Here is a 27,760-nt window from a genome sequence, read left to right on the forward strand (position 1 = left end):
ATACCCGGCATGAAGTGACTAGGAGTATTACTACTCCCCCCTGGATGGCATGGTAGTCCATCACAGGATACCCAGCATGAAGTGACTAGGAGCATTATTTCTCCCCCCTGGATGGGATGCTAGTCCATCACAGGATACCCGGCATGAAGTGACTAGGAGTATTACTACTCCCCCCTGGATGGCATGGTAGTCCATCACAGTATACCCAGCAAGAAGTGACTAGGAGTATTACTACTCCCCCCTGGATGGGATGCTAGTCCATCACAGGATACCCAGCATGTAGTGACTAGGAGTATTACTACTCCCCTCTGGATGGCATGCTAGTCCATCACAGTATACCCAGCATGAAGTGACTAGGAGCATTATTTCTCCCCCCTGGATGGGATGCTAGTCCATCACAGGATACCCAGCATGAAGTGACTAGGAGTATTACTACTCCCCCCTGGATGGGATGCTGGTCCATCACAGGATACTCAGCATGAAGTGACTAGGAGTATTACTACTCCCCCCTGGATGGGATGCTAGTCCATCACAGGATACCCAGCATGAAGTGACTAGGAGCATTATTTCTCCCCCCTGGATGGGATGCTAGTCCATCACAGGATACCCGGCATGAAGTGACTAGGAGTATTACTACTCCCCCCTGGATGGCATGGTAGTCCATCACAGGATACCCAGCATGAAGTGACTAGGAGTATTACTACTCCCCCCTGGATGGGATGCTAGTCCATCACAGCATACCCAGCATGAAGTGACTAGGAGTATTACTACTCCCCTCTGGATGGGATGCTAGCCCATCACAGGATACCCAGCATGAAGTGACTAGGAGTATTACTACTCCCCCCTGGATGGGATGCTAGTCCATCACAGGATACCCAGCATGAAGTGACTAGGAGTATTACTACTCCCCCCTGGATGGGATGCTAGTCCATCACAGGATACCCAGCATGAAGTGACTAGGAGTATTACTACTCCCCTCTGGATGGGATGCTAGCCCATTACAGGATACCCAGCATGAAGTGACTAGGAGTATTACTACTCCCCCCTGGATGGGATGCTAGTCCATCACAGGATACCCAGCATGAAGTGACTAGGAGTATTACTACTCCCCCCTGGATGGGATGCTAGTCCATCACAGGATACCCAGCATGAAGTGACTAGGAGTATTACTACTCCCCTCTGGATGGGATGCTAGTCCATCACAGGATACCCAGCATGAAGGTTCGCCTGATTTTATCAACAGAGACAACATGAAACAGAGTTTCTAGTCATAACTAAGAAACAACACAGCAGTCCTATGCATGAGCTCAATCCACCTGTGGCTTGCCGCTTCAGTACATAGCCTGCAATGCAGGTGTATTATTTTGGTTGAGCACTATAGTAGGCATCTTGGATAGAGAGGACATTAAAGAGAGGAGAAAGTGTGACCAATAGGGTGGGTATTAGACTGAAATTAAGAAGAAGAGACAAATTAATTTACTAATTAGGGTGTGTTTCTCTTTCTCACAGCCTTTATTACGGGCAGGCATTTTCTCTCCCTCCCTCCCTCCCCCTCCCCCTTTCCCCAGCTCCCTAAGATTTTGAAAATCAAAACTGTTGGCTACAACTAACCGAGATACTGGCTCTCACATGCTGCCTGAAAATGCCTGCATTGCAGGCTACCCCATCGCTTAACATTGATAGTTGTAACACAATGGAAAATGTAAGGAAACAGGACCTGATTTTAAAAGATTAATTAAGTTGAAAAGTCAGAGTCTCTAAGTATGCAATAATTATGCAATATTCACCTGAACAAGCTGCAGCAGTAGTTCCCACAACCTCTCTAAGCACGCCTTTGGTCCTCTTCCTTTGATGTAGATGGCTGGTGAACTTGGCTCTGTTCCTCGTGGATACTTGTGCTTATGGATGAGCACTCGGTAATCATCAATCAACAGCAGTACATGGTCCTTCCAGTTGAGGTATTCAAAGTCCAGAGAACAGCAGCGAACCCGTAATCGATCAAACAGTCCTGGAGGCAGGTAGGCCATCATAAACAGCAGGTTTATCTCTTCCTGTTGGTTGAAAGAAGTAATTCCAATGACTTTAAGCCCATATCTTTATTTTCTTCCCTCAACATAAGTATTGCAATGCACATGTGAACAAGCTTTTGCATAGAATTTGCACACTGGAAATGGATATTAATATATAGGATCAAAAATACAATGGAATTTGTGTTATTAAACCCTTTAACCCTTAATTCCAAAGAACAAATTCTCCTATCCTGTCCACATACTTTTCTTATAAACACACTGAGGAGAAGGCACTAAAATATCAAGAAACTTCATTCACCTTGGGTGATCAAAACCTTAATTCTCATGACCTCAGGGATTGAATAAGCATTGATATTACAAGGAGAAATTTGATGCTGATCACTGTTAGGGCTTAAAAGGTTAAGTATAGATGAGGTATCAGTGTTTTGAGGAGGTATAGTGGTGCTAGTGATCATCTTATTGGACTCCAGAGCTGAGTTCTATGATATCTATGACAGCTCTTCAGGAGTATTTCCTGCAGCATGTTGATTATTGTGATTATTCTTGCATTATGTTTTTGAGTGTTTTCAGAAGTGAAACTTTTACTGCACCTGGTCATCCAGCAGGCTCTCTGAAAAAGCCTCCACAGCATCAGGATATTCAATTAAAAACCACGGAACCAAAAGATTTGATTCCCCAGAGCCATCCGAGGGCATCTGACATGCAAGACCAAGATGGTGCAGGAGTTCTACCATATGCGGAAACATCTCCTCATCAAGATTGATTTCATCCCAGAGACACCTTAAAGGAATGAGACAACATTTACATGAAAAAGTATAGTAACATAAACTGCCAATTACACTGTTTGTTGACACACACTTAATTTATAATTGACACATCAATTCTGGTACATGGTTACTTGGAGATGTAGAGGTTGATTTTCAAGTCTTGCCCACTAATCCCCTCCTGGAGAAATCTTGAAGAAAAATTTCAAATCTCTGCACAGTCATGTCTAATTCTCTCTCCATTAAGGAAGGTGCCTACTAATATCGAAGTATTTTTGTGCGGTTTATGACTATCCGGGAAAAGCAGATCTTAGGAAGGCCTATTGGAATCCAAAATGAAAATAGGGGGTAGCCACGCATTTTTCAGAGATAATTAAGCAATAATATCTCTAAAAAGCGCCAATATGAAGCAATGTATGGGATTTTTTCCTAAATTGAAGCTTTAAAATTATCTCTGAAAAATGCATGGTTACCCCCAATTTTCTTTCGAGATACCAAAAGCGTTTGCTAAGTTCTGCTTTCTCCGCATACTTTTAAACTGCACAAAAATATTCCTGTATTAGCAGGCACCACCCATAGGAAACCCGAGTATCTCGCGATGCGCAGAACGTATGCGCAGTAACAATAGTAGGCACCATCCTTAAGGTAAAAATGCCAAAATCATCAGTAATCTTCAGTAATCATCTTACTCTGCTTTGCATTACTACAGTGCAAGCTGACCTGGAAAACACTGCTACAGAACATACAACTATTTTGTAACACTATTATGACACTGGAGCTAGATTAATTAACAAAGCTGTCATCTACGTTGAGGATACATATTAATCTTGGAGAGCTTTATCAATTTGGCCGTAAGTCATTTAAATTACCTTAAAAGAGCCTGTGACAATACTGCTTCTTCTAACAGCTTCTTCTTAAGGTCCTCAAAATATCCAGGAATGACGCCATATTTCAAGTAGTTTTCGTCAAACTCCAGGGCTTTCTCCAGATCATGACGAAAAAGGCACTTCACTAGCTTTGCTAACCATCGCAGGTCAATGAACACACTATAGTGAGATGGTATGCTGCTGTAATATCTCAACTCTCCGATTGAATCCAAGTATGTAATGGCAGATTTGACTCCCATGGAAGAAAGGTTAGTGCATCCTTTAGCGAAGGTTTCAAACTCTTCATAGGACATGCATCGGACATGATTTTCCTTTCTGTGTTTCTTCACTGCCTTTTCAAGTTTAATCCAATCTTCTGGCAAATCTCTGCCCACAGAAGGAAAGAGCTGGCCATCCTTCGCTACACGGATGATCTCGTCCTGGAGCAACATAATCCCAGTGAGCTCTCTTATGCTACTTACTGGTACCATGGCAATGTAGCTTTCATTATCTGGAATCGGCGTGCAGGCTTCACTCTAAAGAAAACAGTTCAGAATAAAATAGCAGCATATTTAACACAAGCACCAGCATGAAAGTTAGTTACATGTACGTCATGAGGGTGATTGGATGAATGCACAAGCTTTTGTACTTATAGGTTAAAATAAATCCAGGTTAAAATGATTTCAACCTAGGTTGATTTGGATTTTCTTTTGTTAAGGTTGGGTAATTTACGTCTGAAACAAAAGAAAATACAATTAACCTAGGTTGAAATCATTTTAACCTGGGATTCATTTTAACCTACAACACTTATACATGAAGGGGTGGGACCTAACTGAACTGAATAATTTTTCAGATCCCCTTTCGTAATTGTTTTTAATAGCTCAGATTCACTGGAGGTTTTGCATGTGGCCCTGAATTCTTTCAGGTTTTATTTCAAAGGAAGCGTAAAGCAGCAGATAGAACATGGGAACAATATTTCCTGAAGGAATTCACTTAGAATATTTGAAATTAATCTGTTCATAATTTTTGTACTTCAAGCAAAACTGCATGCAAACTTGCTCCTCCAAGCTACATTTTCGTGGCAGATTATTAATAGCAAATTAAACAAAAAAACTTACACATAGAGCTGTAGAAAAAAGAACAGAAGAGATGACGGGAGGGTTCTTTTTCTTCCATTCAGGATCACTGCCACCCTGTACAGGATTTTTGACGCCTTTCTTTTCCTTTAATTTCTTTTCAGAAATTTCACGCTCAATCAGTGCTTTCTGGCTTTTGCAGTAATGTTGAATACCATCCAGGATGTGATCACATCGACTCTTGACACTCATGTCATCACCAGCTTCAAATTTGTCCAAATGAGTTGGAACGATCATAATCCGCGGCTTCAAGATGCGTGATGTCACCAGATCTAGCCAATCACCAACAGTTCTGCTAAAACAGCTGTCAGTTTGCTCATAGTGGAAGAGATCTACGACCAGGATGTGCAGAGCCTCTAAATGATAAAGGCAAAAAAAAAAAATCATGATGTTAATAGTAAAGACCAGTTGACATATGTCTGCTTCACCGATGGAGAGAAAAAACTGCCAGGACCTCTCCTGACAGAAAATTCAGGGGGACACTTTGTGATAGGATACCTCATGCAATTTCACACCAAATGATCATTGCCAATATGGGATTACAAATTCTAAGGGGAGGGGGGGGGGGGGGTGTCTTGAAGGCCATAAGAATCCCTTCCATATTTTAAGGGTAGGAATATTTTCTGGAACTAAGATAAGACAAGATAACTTAATCTATACACAGTATTTCCACAGTGTGGTCCAGACCTTGTTAACCCTATAAGTCGAGGGGGATTTTAAGGACTGATGTTTAGTTCATAAAAGGTCGACTTATGCACAGGTGAATATGATAACTCTCTATCTACCAAATAACTACAATTATAAAGGATAATATTTAAAACAATAAAGGCTGCTTTTCACGGAGGCTGTTGTTAACATCTCACATAAAATTTATTTAAAACTACACAATCCAATCAATAGCCTCTTTTAATCTGAATGGTCAAATCTACCTAAAAACAGTTACTCTCTAAAAGCTGGAACCATCATTTACTGGATAATAGATATGACTGATCCATGGCATACATGTAATAATGATAAATGTACCAGTACTTTCATTTTTAATTGAAAGGGTGCCTGATAAAAGCTCAAAGTGACTTCTGATAAATTGCTAGATTCTCCTTTCAAATTGCCTTACATTCCCTCGTGAAACAAAAGGAGAAGTTAAACTCACATCAAAAGTCACTAGTTACCTGAGGAAAGAAAGAATGGATGAGTCAGTTGGTAACGCCGCTGTCCAGCACAGTCCACAATATGAAACTCCACACCATCAAGAACTGGCCGCCAAGTGTAAAAATCTACACCCACTGTACTGTGTGCTTCACCATCTGGATGTGCAAGTGCTTTGGCGTTGACCAGAGCATATGCAAGACTTGATTTTCCAGCCCCAGCTTCACCCAGCAGAACTACTTTGAGACGCTGTGAATGGACTGCCTGTGTGTCAACAACTGCTAATGATTCAAAGTAGCCCTTAATGCTGTTTAGTCCCCGACTACAGACATCAAGTGGTGGACTTCGTAGATTGTTGTTTCCATCAACAATTAGCGACTCAAGGGCTGGCATTTCTATGATGGAGCGGGGCAGACAGGTGAGCTTGTTGTCAAAAACATTGATGTGTATACAGCTTTGTAAATTCTTGATCTCATCTGGCAAAGTGGTGAGTTTGTTCTCCATCAACAAGAGAAGCATTAAGCAGGAAAGTTCTCCAATCCTTGGTGATAACTCTGAAATCCCATTCCTTTCAGCATTTAGCTTTTTGAGATTGGTCAGATTGTAAAACTCTTCTGGAAGCCTTGATAGATTGTTCTTTCCTACTCTCAAACCTTCCAGACTCTTCAAATTTCCTATCTCAGGAGGTAGTTCATTCAGCTGACAATCTATCAGGTACAAGTCCTTCAGATTTGGAAGTTGAAAAAACTCTTTAGGCAAACTATCAGGTTTGCCAAGACTGTTATAGCTAAAATCCACCACAACTAGACTTGACATATTGCCGATTTCTTTTGGAATCTTTGCCAAAGTACAGTTATCCATGTACAGCTTCCTGACTTTACTAAGCTGACATACTGGCAAAGGAAATGCCTCAAAATGGTTTCCGACTAGATGCAGTTCTTCTAAGTCTGAAAAGCCGCTAAACTGTTCCGGCAGTTGTGAGAGGCCGTTGTCAGGTTTAATAGGGCTGCAGCCCATAAACAGCATCGTAAGCTGCTGGATTTCACAAAACCCATCAGGGATCACCTTGAGGTAGTTTGAAAAAAACCTGAGATCCTGAAGACCACAGATTTCTGAGAAAATAGGAAACTCATTTGGTGTTAAAGGATCAAAGCCAGTGAGATCCACAGTTACTACTCCATTTTCTTCCATCACCGGTAACTGTTTTGGTACCATATTTATCACTTCAAATTCAAAATGATCGGCCATTGTGGATGGGTTCACAAGGCAGCCAAAGACATCTATAACTCAGCACCAAGAACATTGCAAAGGAACCTTCAATGCAAGGCAATAAAAATGAAAATGTCATATATTTAATTGCAGTCACACAATTTTTGGTCAGCATGACAGTTGGAAATATTTGATTACATTGAAAAGCAAGATCATAAATAAATTTTCCATAATGAGTTTACCAAAAAAGTATTAATAATATTATAAGATATAGGGGCCCTATCATGTGGAATTCCATCCCAAAATCCACCAGGAATGACACAAGGAGCTTTACAAACCTTAATTAAGGTAACAATTAAATTAACAAATTAACAATATTACAATTATTAAAAGTATATTCAAAACTAAGATGCATCATAAGCAGAATGCATACTTGAATACAAACGTCTTCAAGCTACTTTTAAAAATATTAAAACAGGCGCTGTTCCTCAACTGTAATGGGAGGTTATTCCATAGCTTTGGTGCACAAAGAGAAAATTAAAGCTCTATCACCATATGATTTCATCTTGGGAAAAGGTACCGCTAAAAAGTTCTGAGATGACCTGAGGTTTTGTTCAGGGGCATAAAACTTAAACAAGTCACTCAAAATCCAGAGGACACAAACAACAGAAATGAATAAAATAACATGATCAAAGTGTATTTAATTTTCTTTTGTGTCCTCTTGGCCTCATTGTCAAGCTGAATTTTAATATATCAAAAGGAGCCTTTTCGAGAAAGAGGCCTGTTTAATTCGATCAAAGGACCCTATCTTTTTATATTTTTAACAGATTTCTTATAAATATTGGTATCTCCCTTTAGATCATATTGTTTTATTCTATCCTTTCAATCGTTTTAAGAATGCAAATTTTAAATAATTTTATTTTTTGCATTTAGATAGGAATATCATTTGCAGGTCCATGCCAGCCTTCAGGTTGTCACATGCAGACCTGCCTCACCAAAAAGAATATGTATATATATGTATGTAGAAATTATAGTAGAAAATCATTTTTAGACCACAAGCCATACACAGTCATTTATGAGTCTTGAAATTCAAACTTCTACATTTCTTCAAGTTTGAAAGAGATCTTAACACTCTGATAGCTAAATTCATTGTGGCATTTAATCTATGTGAGCTCGGTGTTTAATAAATTTAGTGTTTGAATGTCATTCTCACCTTGAATAATTGTGCCAATATCAACAAGTTGTTTACAGTGCAATGTGCAAAAGATGTACAAAAGTGATTGAAAACCCTGTTGTTACATTCAAATGCCCCACAATACTGCCATTGAGTTAAATTGTAAGGGTTTATGTTATAAATGACCGCACTTCAAGCCAATATATCGTTTTCAAATTAACCCCACACCTTATCCCTTGCATGCAGTGACATCTATTCCTATGTACAGTGTGGGATGTGGAGACGGGAATGAACATATTCTGACATATTACACAGATGTTTTTGTTTTGAACTTTGCGCTCAAGAGAGAGTTTGATGACAGTAAAATGTCTGCCCCACGCAGATGTGTTTATAAATCTTACCAAATCTCCTACTACAACTAGCTACGTAAAATACCCTGAAATTGCAAGTTCCGTCTTTGGCAGATAATTAACAAAAAGATCCCCAATGCAAAGAAAACAAACCGAATTCCTATGCGAGAGTTACATAAGCTATATACAGTGGTGAGTTTTAAGAAGTTTCACAGAAATATAACTCACTAAACTTCACAATTTTCATAGATAAATATGCAGATATTTTCCTGACAATTACTACGATTAGGATCGCAAAAAGGAGATGCAAAAACTAATGTAAAACAGAAGCGTCTTCTTACCCTTATGTCTACGAATTTGTCATCCCAAAAGTGAATCAATGTTTGCGCAATTTCACCATCTGATTTCGAAATAAAAACATTCGGATCACACAATTATTACTTGCAAGGTGTCGTAAATATACTTCCTGTGTTATTTCCGAGAAAATTGAAATTCGGAACCTTCAAGTGAAGTACAAATACCATATTTTTGCTTTCTCTTCTCGGAATAGAAGGACTGGTACCGCGTGACTGGGTTGGTCTGGCGCATACTCTTTACTGCACCTGCTGACCAATAGTTGTTTCCTGGCGAGGGTTCGGGCCATAGCAACAACAACTTGGTGAACTTAATTGCTCTGAAAGCGAAAATTATGGAGGTTGCAGGCAGGAAAATCCCCTCTCCGGTAATTTTTATGTGCTTAGAATATCATCAAAAGATAGTTGTGTTGTTTGATTTATTTTAACGGAAGTGATAGCAGAATATGAACTCAATACACTGTACGTGGAAAAGTGGAAAACGCCAAGTTTAAGAGCTTAAAATTGCAAAGATATACTTACAATCATCCTTTAAAAAGACAAATTTGCATTAAGCTTTGTGTTTTAAGATCAATCGTAACGTGACGGCATCTGTTGTCCAACTTGTTTCAGCATACCAAAGTGCAGCTACTTGTCATGTTAGTCGAGGGCATTACCCATATGTGTCAGTATAGTTCAGTATATATTCACAATCAAAGGCTCATTCTCTACTGCTCGGGAAACATTTTTTTTTTTTTATTGCTGCATGTGCATGTTGGCAGTGAACACCTTCAGTTCTTAACTCCATACAGTAAACTAGGAACATCTCTTGCTTAACTCTTGTTGCCCTTCTTTCCAAATACAAACTCTCTCAGCCATCTTGCGCGTAGCAGCTATTAGGCTGATTTAGCAACAGAACAGGAATGTCAGTTGTCAATGGCGCACGCATCAAGAATACCCATAAGATAGTCGAAATAGACGCGGGTCCAGGCTATTCCGCGCGCTCTTTTGTCCTCAAATGACGTTTCTGTTCTGTTGCTAAATCAGCCTATTTTTTAATGATCTCACAACTGATTGACAATGAATGAGATCTACAGGGAGTTTGTTGGGATTTTTAGGTGTTTGCAACAAAGGATAACCCAGCTGCTGATGCACGACTAATGAGAAGGATTATCGCTGAAGATCCAGACTGGTTAGTAATTAAGTTGCTTTGTAGAGCAAAGCTGTAAAATTTTAAACTTTGCTAAGATGATGTGTGACCTCAGTCTCTTAATTTTTTAAAGTTACTATGAAATGCATGGCAACATTCAAGCCTGAATTTTTCAGTACTTCTTCACAACAATTTAAGTTGTATACATAACTGCGATAAACACTTATTCCAAAAAATTACTTTCATTTTATTATTATTTGTTAGTTTGCATCCAAATTAGCTCTTCTTACCTTGTTCAAGGCAAAATATTCTTTTGATCTTTGAGCTTAAGAAAGAGGTAAGAAGGGCGAATTTGAATACTAACAAAAGAATATTAAAATGGTAGTCATTTTGTAATAAGGTCTGTGTTCTCTCATTTATCCATGAGATGCATGTGATTGTGCACGAAATGAAGTACCTTTTTAATATTTGTCATCATCACCATCATTGTTTTCATCAGTGTCATGATCACTGTCCCTGTCGTCGTCATCATCATCATCATTCATTATTACCTTGTCATTGCAGTTGTCAACCTCATTTTCCTTATTGTTACACTGTATCATTATCATCACCTTCACTGCTCCATTACAACCACCCTCATGATCCTCATCATCATCATCATCATCATCTTTATCATGACAGTCATTTACAGTGCAACAACAACACCACAAAACAATAGGTTTAATGAGGAAAAATAATCACTCTGTACGTGGGTTATAAATGGTACATAATTTTCTTTGCTGTCCTCGGCAAAATAACAACATGAAATGTGCAGTTCCAGAAAATATCCATACTCCCGCCATGGAAAGTTTTTTGTTTTGCACCTCCCATCCCCCCCAGGAAATTCCAGTTTAAGCTTCATACTTTGCTTCTAAAATTTGGACTTCTAAGACCCCCCTCCCCCTAGGAATTTCCAATGACCTTCCATGGGGTGGGTATGGATTTTTTCTTGAACTGCACAATCACGAAGTAGCACAAACAAAATAAAGTTCTATTTTCAAGTGATGTTTTCATTTCTGCGGTCACTGTTGTTGTTGTTGCTTAAGTTCCCTCATAACCATGAGAGCTTGGGGTTTATTTGTCTTATATCTGATTGGTTTTCTTTTTCAACACAATGAACAGTCTCAGAAGTAATATTTTATTCTAGGATTTTTACAGTTTTCTTTGTACCACTGTAAGGTGCAAATCAGAAAGTGATTGATCTAAGCTAATTATACAATGTAGCTCCCACAAGTCTCCTATAGCTCAGTGGTAGAGTGTTCAAACTATTCATCAGAATTTGGAGAACTCAGATTTATTTTTCTGATTATGCTTGTGTCACTGATTGAATAACACATCATTCTCGAAATTGTTCGAAGTTGTAAATATTATGTTGTGAAGAAAAATCAATCACATGCATTGTTCTTGACAAAAAATACTAAAATTGTTCTGCAAGTAGGAGCAGTAGTAGCTAATGCGGTTTATTATCCCTCATCTCTTTGCTCAATTTATCACAGTTAACAAGAGTCCTGACTCTAACAATATTTCTGGTTTTCAGGAGCCTTGCCACTGTTCCACTTCTCACAGAACTCTGTGTAAAGCATATTGTTGGGAACTTTGAAGGTGAGAAATGGCATGTTGGGTGCAAGTGTACATTGTAACTGTTAGTCATACAAAAATTATTTTTCCACACAGATAACTTTTCTGACAGGTTTTTTTGCAAGTGTGAATCCAAGCCTTTTTCTTTTCTCGTTGGAGAAATAATTTGATTTCTTTTGGTGCCATTAAACAAACCAGAAATCAACCCATCTTTATAGAGATATCAAATATGGATCATTTAATTTTTTGAGGGATGAAATGTAGAGCAATAATATTATAATTATTGTTTCTACCTTCAGAGTTTTTAGTGGCTAAATTTATTTCAACTTGCAAGATATTACCTTGATAAAGTTATGCTGTTAAGTGTTGTTTTCCCTTCTATGAAACCTCTTTTGCATTTGCCAACCCCTCCACCCCCCTAAAAAATAAATTATGGTTGGTGCCTTTTATCTTTGTTAGAAGTACTTATTATTCCTGGAATCCAGTAATTAACAGATAAGCAGACTGTCAGCCTGTTTAAAATGCTGATCGAGGCACTGAGTTGTTTTGGTTTGCCTGCAGATAATCCAATTCTTGATGACCTCCTCCCAAAGCACAAGTCCAAAGTGCTTGATGCTCTATCAACTGAAATTGCCATGAAGTAAGTATGAGATTGCAACTTCAGTTAATAATGACCCTCACTACTTATTTTAGTCTAGTATATGTCAGTTATGATTGCATGGTGTGTAAACTGGTTTATAGACCCTAATTATGCAAAAATGGCTCACATTTTAATATTCTTTTATCTGCACTCAAATTAGCCTCACTAGCCTCGTTCACGGTGAAATATTCTTTTGATTTTTTAACTCAAAAACGAGATTAGTTAGGCTTATTTGAATTTGAACAAAAGAATATTAAAATGTCAGCCATTTTTGCGTATACAGTCTAATAAGGGTATTGAAATAAAATCAGTGACTTTCAGAGAGTGGCTCTGTTTCCAGGTTGAATAAATTGGAAATAATAGTAATTTGCAATTGGGAATATTGATTTTTGTGGAGGGAGGAAACCTGGAGTACCCAGGCCAGAGAAAAACCCTTGGAGCAGGGACGAGAACCAATAACAAACTTAATCCACATATGGAGTGAACGCCAGGAATCCTACTCTGGGCCACATTGGTGAGAGGCAAGTGCTCTCACTACTGTGCCGTCCCTGCTCCCCTGCAATGTTAAGAATGACTGAGGCAGCTTTGTGCAAAGAGTTGAGACTAGGAATCTTGCATATTTTTTTGAAAGATCATCCACCACTCTTTACAGTCAATTCACGTCACGCATGACCAGTATTTCCAAAAATGAAATAAACATTCAAATTTCTCTATGTAATGTCCGACATGTGAATGGAATGTTGAACATTTCTCTGGAAATCTTTCCGAAAAAGACGCATTAACAGAAAAAAATATTTATATCAAAAATTATACTTGGGAAACAATCGCTATTCTTGAAATACTTAATGCTGTAATGTAAAGAAAAATTCATAGCTTTATAATGTCAATAAACTAGGTAAATTTTTACGGGAACTCTAGATCTGAAATCTCGTTGGCGTTGTTCAAAACTGACAAGTAAATTTCAGAACTCCGTTCAAATTTCAAAAATACTGGTCACGCGTGAATTGGGTTGACTGTAAGTGTGACCTTTCAAATGAATTAATTAAGCTAGGAATGGTTCTATTCTGTTGTGCTATTGATTGCTCTGTGAGTAATACATGTAAAGTGTGATCTTTTTAATGAAAGGCACTGAGCTGTACTTTCTGCTATGGTAGGGTAACAGCTAATCTAGTTTGTGATGAGGGTTACTGGAAAAGATGCTGTAAAGCAAGATGGGAAGTGTGTGACATCAACCAGCATGGAAACAGCTGGAAAAGAATGTACTTTGAAAGGAATTTAGAAGGTTTGTACATCTTCCTTGTCAATCTTCAAACTTTGACTCAGGCATTTCATGCCTTATTTCAAAATAGTGTAATTGGGGTGAAAACATGGCTAAGGGTTTCTTTATCAAGGGGTGAGCCACACACCCTCACCACCCCCCCCCCCTCCCCTGCCCGTTAATTTATAACATTTATTTATTTGTTTAATATATCTAATATATACAGCAGGGTTTATTCCAAAATGCGGCTTTGCAGGATTTCTCCAATTAAAAAATGCCTCATAAAATTTATGTTGGCATGTCAAATGGGAAGCATAAAATTGTGCCCAAGGATAAGTTGTTTTTTTTTTTTTTATATTATTGCAGGTATCATTGAAAATTTTGTTCCTGAAACCACAGATCCAACTTTGGTAGGTCATCTCATCAGTCTGTTGCGTATCAAAGATTTTGAAAACTGGGTAAACTTGGTACTGGGTAAACTTAACCATTGGCTCGTGCTATGTTAATTAATTTCCTATAATTATATACCTGCTAACTTTTTCTGAGTCAAATGCGTGAGATTTTTGCCTTGTCATAAGCGGGATTTCCAAAAACGTCCGAGCCACCTCCAAAGATTTGCGACGATTTTCCGAAGTCACTTCTGAACGTTGCCGAGAATGTCGGAAGATATTTCGACAACCTTTGAACACTTACGATTCGAAGGGATTGTAGACATTTGAAAGCTTTTGTGATTGGTTAGAACAACTGGTCCGGATTTGTAAGTCAGGCGTGAGAAATTGTCCTTTATGCGTGAGATCACTGTCTTTAGTCCGCAGGCGTGAGACTCGCGCATAATGCGTGAGATTTGGCAGGTATATAATTAAAATGATGGCTTTGGTCAGTTCAAAATTTCATGTTTTAAGTTGATGGATGAATTTGCCTCAAACATGCAACAAGCCAAGGTAAAATTCACCTTTTCTTGGTCAGAAACCAGATCATGCTCATGTTTTGTGAACGTAAAAAGATGTACTCCACAAAGTTTGATGCTACGTCAGCCCAAATATCCCAATATCTCCTTTACAGAATTGCACAGCTTGTTTTTAACAAAGTGGAAGTGACATTTCAATTTTTGCTAAAAGATTGTGGTAAAATATAGTAGTAAACTTAAGCTAACACCATGATCCCATGCATGCAGCTTTTTTAGCCTTTTATTTATACATCTTCATGTTCGTCGATGCTCCCTAATCGAGTCATCCCAATACTGTCCATCATGCCCAGTGAGTGCATTCCTTAGCGCAAGAAATCGAGAAAAGAGGTTGCATGTCAGTTCCATCTTCCAACATCACAATTATAGCATCTTGACGTCCAGATACGGTCCATCATGCCCAGCGCGTTTTGTACCCAGTACCTACCTCTGTACATGTTTCTAAGCACGAGAAATCGAGAAAAGAGGTTGTATATCCGATAAGATTGATTGCGTCGACAAAGGAGACGCTCCCTGATCGAGTCCTCGTGCATGTTCTTAAGCGCTATAAATCAACAAAAGAGTTGTATGTCGGTTCCATCTTGGAATGTTACAATCGCATCTTGACGTGCCAATACTGTCCATCATGCCCAGTGCGCGCATTTCATACTGTTCCTCATGGTTTCGCTTCGAAAATTACACTGAGGCTTGCAAAATTCTGGAAAACCTGTTGGAATTGGATTTGGTAAAACTGTCATATGACATTCAGAACAGTAACCTAATCAATATTGACGTTATTCACATTTAATTTACCTTTTGTTCTCTTTTGTTCGCGTCCGTCATTGTAGCTACTCAAGATTCAGTATGCCAATTAATATTCAACCTCTCTGTTATAGTTTTTTTTTTTTTTTGGAAATTCCAGAATTAATACATTGTACTTTGATCACTTCAATCCAAACAAATATTGTAATCACTAAGGTCTGATTTGGTGAGGGTTGCATTAAACATACCCCCGCCGCACCCTTGGTAGGATGCCCTGTAAACATCTGGGACTGGTTGGATAAAAAGTTTTTAAGATAACACTGATGTGACCATTGTTCTCAAACAATAAACTATTGTTTTGCAACTATACTTACAGGTTCCCGTAGTCTTAACATGATTTACGCAACCCAGCTATTAGGGCCTAATTAGGGCCTATTAGGCAACGCACTTTAATCTTTGATTACTGAGTACTAGTTTTATTTTTAGTGTTTTGCTCAAAAACTTCACGTTAATGGCAAAGTAAAAAAGAGCTTATTTACTTATTGGAGCAATTTCGATTTCAAGGCAAGAAAAAGACGCTTATATGTATGATGGTCTTCCAATTTAATTAACCCTTAGATAATTTTGTATGCATGTAATGGTTTAAAACTCTGAAAATAAACACCTGGCTCTTAAGCTTATCCCTCACCCTCCTGTCTTCTGCATCATGGAGAGCCCATATTCAATGTGCGATTGAACTATCAGAGTTAGATGTGTAACCAGAGTGTGTTACAATAATTATTAAAGAATTTTCTAATATTTCTGCCTTATTGATTGCTTCCTGGACAGCTGAATGAAACACTCAAGCTCTCAGCTCCCTATGTGAGAGGATTAAACATCAGACAGCTGTTGCCGCCCGTGAAAGAAACTTTGATCAAAGATGATGATGCTTCTGATGCGTAAGTAAATTGACACGGTTTGAGATGAAACTCAATTGAACTTCACTAATGGTCATCCCTCACGTTCAACAGGTAGTAAATTCCTCCAGAGCGTGGCCATTGTAAAGAATGTTTGTTGTTGTATGTGACTTTAAAATTTCCATGGAAGTTGAGTTGGAAGTTGAACATCCCATAGGCAACCATCTAGGAGATGTCACCCAAGATTAATAATACTATAAATTATAATATTTAAAGTTTCAGAGGAGTAAATAGCCCTCCACTCCATTAATTCCAGAAGACCAGAAGACCCTCCCACCCCCACTGAGGGTCATTGCAATTCAAGGATGGGTGGGTGCTCTCAAAAGCGGATTGAAGATTTTAAAGGAAAGTGTTAAGCCAAGTTGGAATTTCAACAGGGGTGGGCATATGCATCTAAACCAAAAAACCTATCATGGAAAGGGTATGTAAACTTTCTGGGACAATGCAATAATTAATGCCCAAGACTGAAGAGATGGAATGTTGCATGTACAGTATAGTGGTTACAGACAGTCAGATTTTTGGCTGGACCCTCAATTAAAAAGTTAATGGTTTGAGGCTTGTCTCTATGCCATATCATTTCTTCTGGTAAAAACACATTGCTCTGCCCAGGGAAATAGATGTAAATACATGAGATGATGTAAATGGTGAACTGTGGGGCAGTGTTAACCCTGTGGCACCCAAGGAGGAAGTTTACATGCAGCCCTTCAGTCCCACACACCAGGGGTGCTTACCATTTTTGCAAACTGCTCGGGCGGATGGAAATTTTCGGCATAAATATGAAATGATTTAGCTTGTCTTAACAGAAGATGGATAACATGCAAAATGTATGAACATCAGCTGTAAATCCCAAAAGGAGTAATAAAAATGCATCACTTTGACCAGAAGCCCATAATTTCAGAAGTACTCCAAAATGTAATGATCTGTACCATTAGATTTCCAACTGGAATTTCCAGGTTTTCCATGTAAATGGTAAGCTGACCCCAGAGCTCAAGGTGTGAAGTACATGTATTTTTCCATTTGATTAGTCATTCTTTCATTCATTAACTTTTGGTATTTTTATTTGCCTTCAGCGGCAGTGATGCGGGACAGGATGGCCCCAACATTGATCATTTTGACTTTGGCCTTATAACCCCAGGGCTCGTTCATCTAGAAGAACTGCATTTGACTTACGGGTAGGTTTTATTGCACTTTTTATTTATTTATACCTTAAAAAATTTAACCTGTTAAGTAATGTTTAAAACAGGAGCAGCAGTGTTTTATCGGGATTTAAAACCACGAGGCGCAGCCAAGTGGTTTTAGACCCGATAAAACACGTGCTGCGAGTTTTTTGACAGCTTCAAAAACATTCATGGAAAAACATGTGTCAAGAGAGTTCATAACAATGCAAATTGTGCTTTTGTGAACGTTGGAAATTAGCATAAAGAAAAACATTAAACGCTGCATACTGATAAGGAGGAGGTTTTATCGGGTTTTAAAACCACTGCACGTGATGTTTTATCGACCATTTGATAGGTCAGTAAGCTCCTGAATTATTAATTAGTTTTTGAAGGCTGAATAGTGACCAACATCTAATTTCTCCTTACAAATTATGTCAGTTCTTTGGTCATGAGAATAAAAGAAATGATCATCAAATAATTAAAACGTTGATTCTCCCAACTAGTTCTGTAAGAAGTATATGGTCAGGACAGTGGGGAGAATATCCATGAAATATCTATGAAATTGGAGCTTTACCAACAAACGAGGACAAGAGCCCTAACAGTGATCAGCATCAATTTTCTCCTTGTAATACCAATGCTTATTCAATTCCTGAGGTCATGAGAAGTAAGGATATGATCACCCAAGGTGAATTTTCTTGATATTTTAATAACTTCTCTCCGGTTCTTTTATAAGAAAAGTATTGGGACAAGATAGGAGAATATGCTCTTTGACATCAGGGGTTAAAGGGTTAAAGTTGAAATGTTTCCAGGTAATAATTATATTTTCATTTCCTCCTGACAGAGTTCGTGATTGTGGGATGAATTTTGAATGGAATTTGTTTCAGTTTACAGCCAGGGATTGTCTTTTACTTGCCAAGGTGTGTACATTTCAATTGCCTTAAAATTTTGGGTGTCTGAAAAGCATACAAAGCTGAATACAAAAACTCAGGACTATACATCCAACATTGCATTGTGCAGTTCCAGAATAAGTGCAGTTTCATACCCACCCCAGGGAAGGTTATTAGAAATTCCTAGGGGGAGGGGGTCTTAAATGCCAAAATTTTTGGAGCAAAGTATGAAGCTAAACTGGAATTTCCTGGGGAGAGGGGGGGGGGGGGGGTGCAAAGCAAGAAAACCTTCTGTGGGGGGAGTATGAATATTTTCTGGGACTGCACGTTCCCACAGCACACTCATGCCAACTCTCCCGGATTATCCGGAAGTCTCCCGGATACGGAACGAATCTCCCGGTCTCCCGTACGGGTGACTAAATCTCCCGGATAAAAGCGACTTGGCGCCTTTTTTGCATAATAGGCTAGTATTTCAACTCAAATGTTCCATAAATTTAAGAAATATTGTGTCATGGCTACATTTGCATACCTGTTTTACCCAATCGGCCACAAACTTTGACGGAAACCAAAGAAAATACGCTTTTTGTCATCATTGCAATATAAACGACTTTCTGATTGGATAAACGTTCAACCAATTAAAGAGCAGGACAAAAAAAGCTCTAGTGTTGTGTGAATTAATTATTTTGTGCCAACAAAGTGGGGGGGGGGGGGGTAAGTGCATCAATTTTGCTTAGGGGGGAGGGTAGGGTGATAAGGGGGGGTGGTGCTCAGAAGAAAAATCTCCAGATTTCAGATCTTCAGAGGTTGGCGTCTCTGACCGCATGTCAGATTATGTTTTAACTGGGCAACAAACATGGCACATTTTGTCAATTTGATGTAATTAACCAGCCATTATCAGGGGTTTCATTAAGAAACAGCCACTGGGCAAATTGGTTGTCTGTGAACAAAACTTTGCCCAGCTGCTTTTAACATCTCAACCAAGGTTTTCAATAAAGAACATAATTATCCAAGTTAACTATCCTGCCCAGGTGTAATAACCTCTTGCTCTACTGTTCAAAGTCAGATTGAAACCCCTGCATTATGCAAAATTTGGTTCTCAAGCTAGCCTTGAAGAGCTCTATAGTAGGGGGTGGGATGTCCTGCCCTCCGTTGTCCATGCGCCCTATTCAATTCTACAGAGCTGTTCACAAGCTACTCTCAAGTAAGTTGTTTGAGCTTTAAGTTTGATTGAAACAGTGCTGGGAGGTGGGGGGTGGAGAGGGGGGGGGCTGAAACATATTATTAAATGAATTCTATGGCAACTTAAATTGAAGGTCTGGGAGCATAACCGACTTATGTCGAATTCGAGCGCGGCTTTTGATTTCGCACGGATTTGTCCGAATTTTGCTCTCCCTGGTTTGGAAAACATTTCGCGGTTTTACAATCGTGGACAAATCTCCTTGAGAAAACCAAACACGAACAGAACAAAAACCACTTGCTTACTTCTCCCTCCCACCCCCTCCCCCTATGCAATGAGAACCGAACACAGACAGCCAAAAAACCACTCACTTACTGTTTCTCCCTTCATAATTCTACCACAGTTACTTCTCCCTTCCCCCCTCCCCCTTATGCAATGTTGATGTGGAAAGTGATGCTTGCCAGGAAACTGTTCGTGACCCAAAAGACAACATTGAGTCAGGGGGAGGGGGAGGGGGATTTGGTAGTTTGCTTGTCTACAAGTGAACGCGCTTAGAAGGCAAATTTTTTTATAGGTTTTGTCCACGTCAGACTCGTTTTCCAAACTGTCCACGAGCCGTGTTTAGTCGCACCAGTTGTTGTTTCTATAAGTAACGTTTGAGATGATATCATGGTTTGCTTTTGCGGGTTGTAACAAGCCCAAAATAGGTCAAGGCAGTCGGTATAAACAACTTGCGTATCACACTGGCTAGTTGCATTGGTTTCCCTTTTGTTTGGTGAAGTTTGTAAACGCACGACATCTATGGATCTTTTGAAAAGTTATGAAATTGACGCATGCAGTTCACAGGAACAGGTGGAAATGTTGTCCAAAGAATCCCTCCTTGGTAGTGATGACTGTGCCATGGCGAATTTTTCAATTCGATTATCAAATCCCGCGGGAGCATCAGAGACAAATCCCGCCATGTGCAAGGTGTTTTGCAAGCCTTAGTTGTGGTTTGCCAGGCTTGAAATTCGGTATGTAACGATTAACTTGACAATTTCAAGGCAATGATTCAATAAAAGTACGATTAACATAGATTTTCAACGGTTAACACCGACTGCTCGTGAAAAGAATAGATAGTCTTTACCTTTAAATAGAACTGCCGTTAATCGTTGTTAATCGTTGAAATGGCTACATGTCTTCCTGTTAATCGTGTAGAATGCTAGTATTTTGCGTTATCAAGAGTGATGTGTCGACAAACGGGACAAAGCTGGATTTTACGCCAGGAAATGGACACATTTTCTCTTGGAGAATGTAACTGTTTACATTTCGGACATTCCTGTCATGTACGTAGTAGTTTGTAACAGAATCAAATAAAAGCGTGACGGCATTCTTTTCGTTGCTCCCGCGAAAAACACCGCTTTCGTGTGCCGTGTTTCAAAGACAACGACTGTATATTGAATACAAGTATTTAATCCTCAGTGCATTGTCCTTTTGGTCATCCAGTGTCTATAATGTTACCGATATATCTTTACAAGATGGTAAAATTTCTCAATGGCATTAATACGAAACACAAAGTGGCGTGAAAAAAATACTGGACAATGGTTTCAATCGAATTGCAGTTCACATGCAAAAGTTTGGACAAATCCGAGCTACATCGAAAAACGGGCTGAAATTCGACATAAGTCGGTTTAATGCTCCAAGCCCTTCAATTGTGAGTTGTGCCCCTCCCCCCAGTCAATGTTTTGATTGCAGCCCAAAATTGGATGCAATATTGGAGAGATCTAGAATTATGTTTACGGCAAATGGCAAAAGACAGAAATCACCACGTGACCATGTTTATCCTACATTTGCCGCTCACTGTTTTCAGTGTCTCAGTAAAATTGAGTAGTTTTGGGTTAGCATCAAAGGCCAGAATTATTTTTCGCTGTTCTTAGCTGTGTAGTAATTTTTTAAGGAAAACATAAACGTGAATCTCACATATGCAGTTTGCCATAAACATGGTTCTAAATCTGACTATATTGATAAGTTCAACTTCTTCACCTCCCATTGACTAGGTGTGTTAAGCTTGTTTTTGTTTGTTTGTTTTTTGTCTTCTCAATCAGGCTGTAAAGGCATGCCACACCTTAAAGGTGTTCCATCTTCATCGTAGTGGTGTGGATGATGAGAAGGTTCGTGTTCTTATGAGTCATGTACTGGATCATCCATCTCTTCTTACTTTAGGTAAGTACAGGGTTCAAAAATTTTTTTTGTAGGCGGAAATTATAGGTGAATTTTGTGATGATGTTATTTTACTGCAACCACCAAAATCCTCTTCATTTTTCCTTTCTTATTTAAATTTTGTAATCACAATGAGTATACCTACCAACTTTTTCTGAGTCAAATGTGTGAGATTGTTGTCTTGTCATAACTGGCATTTCTGAAAACGTTCAAGCCACTTCCGAAGACTTCTGAACGTTGCCGAAAATATCAGAAGATATTCTGACGACTTTTAAACACCTACGATTTAAATGGATTGTAGACATTTGAAAGCTTTTGTGATTGTTATAAAGAGCAAAGAAATAATACATAACAAATCTGAAATGAAATGAAGTTTTTTTAGAACAACTCGTCCAGTTTTGTGAGTCAGGCGTGAGAAATTGTCCTCGATGTGTGAGATCAATGTTTTAACTGTAGTCTGCAGGCATGAGAGTTGGCAGGTATAAGTGACGTTCAGATAACAATATCTCATAATTTGCAAGGGATTTAAGCAACAAACTATTTAGAAGGATTCTGGCAGTTGACTAGTAAATGACGCCAATATGTGAAAATGGCCTATTCTTATAAAAATGTGGAACTAGTTTTCCATACCTGGAAAATGTATAGAAAATAAAGATAAAGTCTAAGAAAAAGGGAAAAGTCTGGAGTTTTCTCAATGCTGCAACGAGTGCTTACATGTAATTGCTATCTTAATTATTAAAATCTTTGTCAGGTAGTTGAATTTGATTAAATTTAATCTTATGCCCCATTCACACCAAGGCTTAAACACGTTTAAAAGCTGTTTAGTTAAACACAGTTTAAAATTGTTTCCTTCATAAAAGCTGCTTTCGGATTTTTGTAGACTGCAGATTTAGCACAAATGAAAGCGTACGTTAACGTTTACTTGAATCCTATGTCAAAGTCAATGGTTCAGCTTTCTGTTACCAATTTTCATTTTGTTAAACCCGGTTGGTGTGAATGGGGCTTTAGCCAAAATGTCCAATCACAGAATCATGAGATCTCCTAGTGTGTACCCTTCCCCCCCCCCCCCCCTCCATGACATAACTATGTTCATCAGTGAGTGTTCAGTAGTGTTCATCAGGGGTGCGTTATCCGTCTGAGACAATCTTGGTCACAGGTCAGCCTGGTATCCACAAGTCTCAGATGTGTCTGTTCAATAAAATAATCTGTAGCTGTTGTTTGAATCTAGTGAGGAAATGGTAAAAAACTCTCATCACAAACAATGAATTTATTCGAATGAAAAAATGTGAAACATATATTTTGAACTGCGGATGAAAGATCAAATAGAAGAAAGATCCTCGCAGTTGGTATGCAACTAAAGCAGTTGCGAAAAGAAAGCCTGAAAAAATTCAGGCTTGAACGGGATTCAAACCCATGACCTTTGCGATGCCGGTGCCGAACCCATGACCCCTGCAATGCCGGTGCAGTGCAGTCTACCAACTGAGCTATCAAGCCAACTGGGAGCTGGTCATATTGTGAGTTGCGTACTGACTGCGGGGATCTTTCTTCTATTTAGTAAATTTATTCATTGTTTTAGATCTTTCACACAACAAAATCAGCGACAGTGGAGCGAGAGCTGTAGGCAAACTGTTGAACGGACGATGCAGACTAACAACACTAAATCTATGTGATAATAAAATCAGATCAAATGGTGCTGCTGCAGTTGGACACGCCTTGGCAAAAAACACGACACTCACAACTATTAACCTCAGATTAAACAGGTGAGTGAATTGTACTTGTCATTTTCTTGTGTTCGTCTTGCTCGGCCTCAACTAGCTGTAGGTATTTGCGGGGCAAGCAAGCCACGACTCATGTTATTTTTTGAAAATAAACATTAACTGACTGACTGACTGACTGACCGGCTGACCGACTGAATGACTGACAGACGGACGGACTGACTCGGTTGGCCCGAATCAACTCTGATGATAAAACCAAGCGTTCGTTTCCACTCCCCACTGACACAGCACCACAGTTTCTTTAAAAACTAATCCTCTTGCTAAGAACTCAGCATGTCTCATTTACCCCCCCCCCCCCCCCCGTGGATACACCCCGTGGGCGGTTAACAATATGGGATTTTCGTGTGAGTTTCTCGCTTGGGGACAAGTGATCCTCTCTCCACCCCTCCACCCTATTGAACGAGACTGGTTGCTGACCAGGGGAGGGAGAAACAGAACAGCAGGTACTTGGGAAGCAACTTGCGGTATAAAGGCTCTTTCTTGAATTGTACTTTTAGAGAAACTTACGTAACGCTTAGCACACAGCATAAGGAAAACGTGATTACCAATTTTGCCATCTGGGACATTTTCACCAGAAATACAACTATTTCACTGTCCTGAAGAAAACACACACTCACATGCACACAAAACAAAACAAAAACCAAAGAAAGAGGAACGAAGAAACACACCAAGTAAGCATGATATAATGCAGTATTCTACTTGACTATCTGTACTATCTTACTTCCACTGCACAGACTCGGAGATGATGGAGGCCAGGCCATCTGCCGTGCGCTGTTTAAGAACAACACCCTTACGCATGTCCATTTAGGGAGCAATGACCTCGGCGAACCCACCGCTGCTATCCTATCACAGGTATTTATATTTGGTTTTGCATTACTACGCTCCTTGACTGGTTGGCAAAACTCGCTGCCACGGGTTCTTCTTTCACTATTGGGTGTCATTTAATGATTAATACATCATTCTCATTTATTCATCAGGCTTAACATGTTCCATCACATTATTTCCATTGTGCATATGCCACACATTGACATTCCAATCCTTAGTTTAATGGCCTTAGCCCCCACGAGTCTCCTGTAGCTCAGTGGTAGAGCATCCGAACTAGTAATCGGAAGGTCTTAGGTTCGGCTCCTGATAGGAGCACTCAGATTTTTTCCGAGTATGCCTGTGTCATTTACTGATTTATACATCGTTCTCAAGGAGAGTCTAGCTATTTTTTTTTTTTTTTTTTTTCGTGTTTCGAGAATTTTCCATTTTAATTCTCCCAATTCTCTTTCCGGTTTTCATCTCTCTCGTTAAAACTGTATTTAAAATGTAAATTTAAGCTAAGAAGGGTGAAGAAAAGTCTAAGACAAAACTGAGGGACGAAATCTTTTGGAAGAACCTTTATTGATTAGCAATTAAACTCGAATCAAAATAGCTGGTGTGATATCTTATCAGGACTTTTACCGACGTAGTAAAGATAGATTTAGATCTAGATGTAGTCGCTTAAAGATGTTCCTTTTGAGATCGGTTTCTCATTGCGGCCCAAACTTCTTTCCGGTATTCATATCACTAATTCTTCAATGTTCGCTGTGTGACTTTATCGTAACTAATCCACGCATGTTTTCTTGTTTTACAAAGGTTTTAGTTTCAAACAAAACCCTGGCGGATCTTAACTTATCCTGCAATACCATCGGACCGGTGAGTTTGCTTTCCTTGTCCCTCTAGGCTCGAGTTTGAGGGTTTACATTTCGGGGACTTTTGTTCCCGGGGGAGGGGGGACTCCCATACAAAAGTGACCGGGGTGATCGTCGAAAATTTTGAAAAGGCCCTTAAAATGTATCAGAATTCTGTTTCGTGTGCGTGGTGCGAACAATTTTTTAACCGCTAAGAGGTACCAAATCAGTTGACTGACATGTATATCACTTCCCCTGGTATTTTTCACTTAATACCCTAAAAGGCACCACCATACCTCTGACGGAAATCATTTTAGATTTTAGCACCCTCAGGGGTACCAAACCGCGAATTTTAACCCCTTAAAGGTACGTCGATCACCTCAGTCACTCTTTTACGGGAGTCTTCTCTCCCGAGCTTTTGTTGTCGCAATCGTTGTTGTTTTTGTCGTTATTACGTTACGTTTTTGCATGTCTGTATTTGTAAGTTCTTGTTACTTTTCTCAAGTGTTCCTGTATTCGTCTTGTCCCTCCTCGATTAGTTTTGTAACTATTTGCGGGACAAGCCATTCATTCTGTTATTTTTCAAATAAATTGTTGTTGTTTTTGTCGTTATTACGTTACGTTTTTGCATGTCTGTATTTGTAAGTTCTTGTTACTTTTCTCAAGTGTTCCTGTATTCGTCTTGTCCCGCCTCGATTAGTTTTGTAACTATTTGCGGGACAAGCCGTTCATTCTGTTATTGTTCAAATAAATTGTTGTTGTTGTTGTTGTTGTTGTTGTTAAGACTTAGAATTACGTTTACGAGAAACGGCAGCAATGACCACGTGACCATACTTATCCTTCATTTGCCGCTCGCTGTTTTCGGTTTCTCAGTAAAATTAAGTAGTTTTGCGTTAACACCATGCAATTTCAGAATCTCATGTTTGTCGTTTGCCGTGACGCGATTCTAAATCTCTCTGTTAATAAACCTTTAGATTTGAGTACACTTATCAGATTGAGTACGATAATGACCTTCAAATTTCAAACCAGTATACGTCCCGTTTTGCTCACTCTATAAAAGTGTGGCAAAAATTTGCCCGAGAAAGGTTTGAAAAGTCGTCCTTATACTTAATGTCGTTCTCGAAATCCAGCTAACAGGTCCATGATGTCTGTTTTATTGTCGTTGTCAATGTTACTGTGATGTGATATATGACGTCACCCCATTCCCCCGGTCTTCTCCCTTACTCCATTCTCGAAGGAGGAAGAGAGAGGACCCTGTTTTGTTTTTGTTTTGCTATGGCCTGTGATTGGTTGGGAAAATTCGCGCCACTTTCTTAGCCAATCAGAAGCTAAGGCAAAACCAATCGCAACTCGCTTGCACGCTTTTTCCCGCGCTTGGCGCCCGTGACATCTGTTTTTGCCGTGGATTCTGATTGGTTCATTGTGTGGCTTATGTCTGTTATGATTGGCCAGAGTAATTACTTTGTCTGTAAGATCTTTCTCTGTTATCAGCAGAATATTGATTGAGGTTTCATTTTTGTAGGATGGCGGGAAGTCATTACAAGAAGGAATGGAAGAAAACACGACAATACGAGCCATGGATTTGAGATTAACGGAAGTCGGACAAGAAAACGAATACTGTATAAATCAACTGTTGAAAAGGAACAGAGAGGAGCAATACAGACAAGGACAAACCAGCTAGACCTGTTTCCTTTTAAAAATATACGGACTTCTTACGGGAGAACAAAGATTTTCAGAGTGTTATGTTAACACGTTATAAGTGAAAAAGTAATTTAAGTTTGAATAGTTTGACATTTTTTCAGTTTGGACTTCAAGAATTCTTTATGCGTTTTGGATTATATTTTTTTTTTTGGGAAAAGTTGTTCCTCATCTTGAAATAAAACCAGAGATATTCAGGTGTCAATTATAACGCGTTCTACCGCCGAAGTTGTATCAAAACTTGAACTGTTTTCATGGTCAAAACGTTAAATCTCCTTTTCATCGTAGAGGAAAACCGCAAATTTGCCAGGCTTAGTATTGAAAAAGTTATGTTGAGTTTAACTTAAGGCTTTTGTCTTTCTTAGCTGTTCTTAACTGTCTTCAAGATTAGAATTTTAGTTCTCCTTATCGTCTTAACTTATATTACCTGATTCATCGTGGGAGAACTTTGCTGTCAATCAAGTCAAGGCAAGTCTTCGATCTCAGTATCGTTATACTCGGATTTCTTTTACAAAACTTCAGAGAATTTCAGACTTTTGTTCCACAGAGAAGAAGAAAGAGAATTTAAAAGATCACTACTATTCTGAGAGAAATTGTTAAACGTGACTTGACTTCTTTGTGACGCTGGAAACGAGTTTACACTGTCATCTAACTTGAGAAGTTCGATTGTTTTGTTTATGTCCGTTTCCAAGTAAGCATTGTACGTACTCCCACGGGTTTTACATGATCGTTTATCACCTGTTTCAGTTTACGACGTTTCTCGCTTGCAAGTCACCAATAAATTTAAAAGTGTGTTGTATCACATGACGAACGATTCATGTCTAAAATTATTATTAATTAAGTCAACAAGGAAAACTTACTACCTATTTTTAACTTCGA

The 27,760-nt window shown here is 39.0% G+C and overlaps 2 protein-coding genes across 3 annotated transcripts in view; one reads left to right on the forward strand and one right to left on the reverse strand.

Moving 5' to 3' along the window:
* LOC146481700 (malignant fibrous histiocytoma-amplified sequence 1 homolog) overlaps positions 1-9,111 on the reverse strand; it is a 15,656-nt gene extending 6,545 nt beyond the window's left edge. The window contains exons 1-6 of one of the 2 annotated variants that reach the window (XM_085107852.1): positions 9,017-9,111; positions 5,966-7,256; positions 4,779-5,152; positions 3,664-4,196; positions 2,621-2,810; positions 1,788-2,051 (exon numbers count right to left, since the gene is read on the reverse strand). In XM_085107852.1, the coding sequence (XP_084963978.1) occupies positions 1,788-2,051; positions 2,621-2,810; positions 3,664-4,196; positions 4,779-5,152; positions 5,966-7,190 (2,586 nt within the window). In that variant the 5' untranslated portion in view covers positions 7,191-7,256; positions 9,017-9,111. Of the gene's footprint in view, positions 1-1,787; positions 2,052-2,620; positions 2,811-3,663; positions 4,197-4,778; positions 5,153-5,965; positions 7,257-8,364; positions 8,915-9,016 lie in introns of those variants that run through there. The other variant, XM_085107853.1, reaches the window with a different exon arrangement.
* Positions 9,112-9,280: 169 nt separating this feature from the next.
* LOC146481701 (dynein regulatory complex subunit 5-like) lies at positions 9,281-27,685 on the forward strand. The gene is made up of 14 exons (XM_085107907.1): positions 9,281-9,396; positions 10,126-10,199; positions 11,734-11,798; positions 12,336-12,414; positions 13,569-13,696; positions 14,039-14,082; positions 16,206-16,315; positions 17,404-17,505; positions 18,332-18,407; positions 21,639-21,756; positions 23,330-23,513; positions 24,263-24,380; positions 25,149-25,208; positions 26,706-27,685. The coding sequence occupies exons 1-14, from the start codon at positions 9,364-9,366 to the stop codon at positions 26,862-26,864; spliced, it is 1,350 nt and encodes a 449-aa protein (XP_084964033.1). The 5' UTR covers positions 9,281-9,363; the 3' UTR covers positions 26,865-27,685.
* The last annotated feature ends 75 nt before the right edge of the window (positions 27,686-27,760 follow it).

Source organism: Pavona decussata, unplaced genomic scaffold (genome assembly GCF_977016875.1).
Source record: "Pavona decussata unplaced genomic scaffold, jaPavDecu1.1 SCAFFOLD_48, whole genome shotgun sequence".
In the NCBI taxonomy this organism is placed as follows: Eukaryota; Metazoa; Cnidaria; class Anthozoa; order Scleractinia; family Agariciidae; genus Pavona; species Pavona decussata.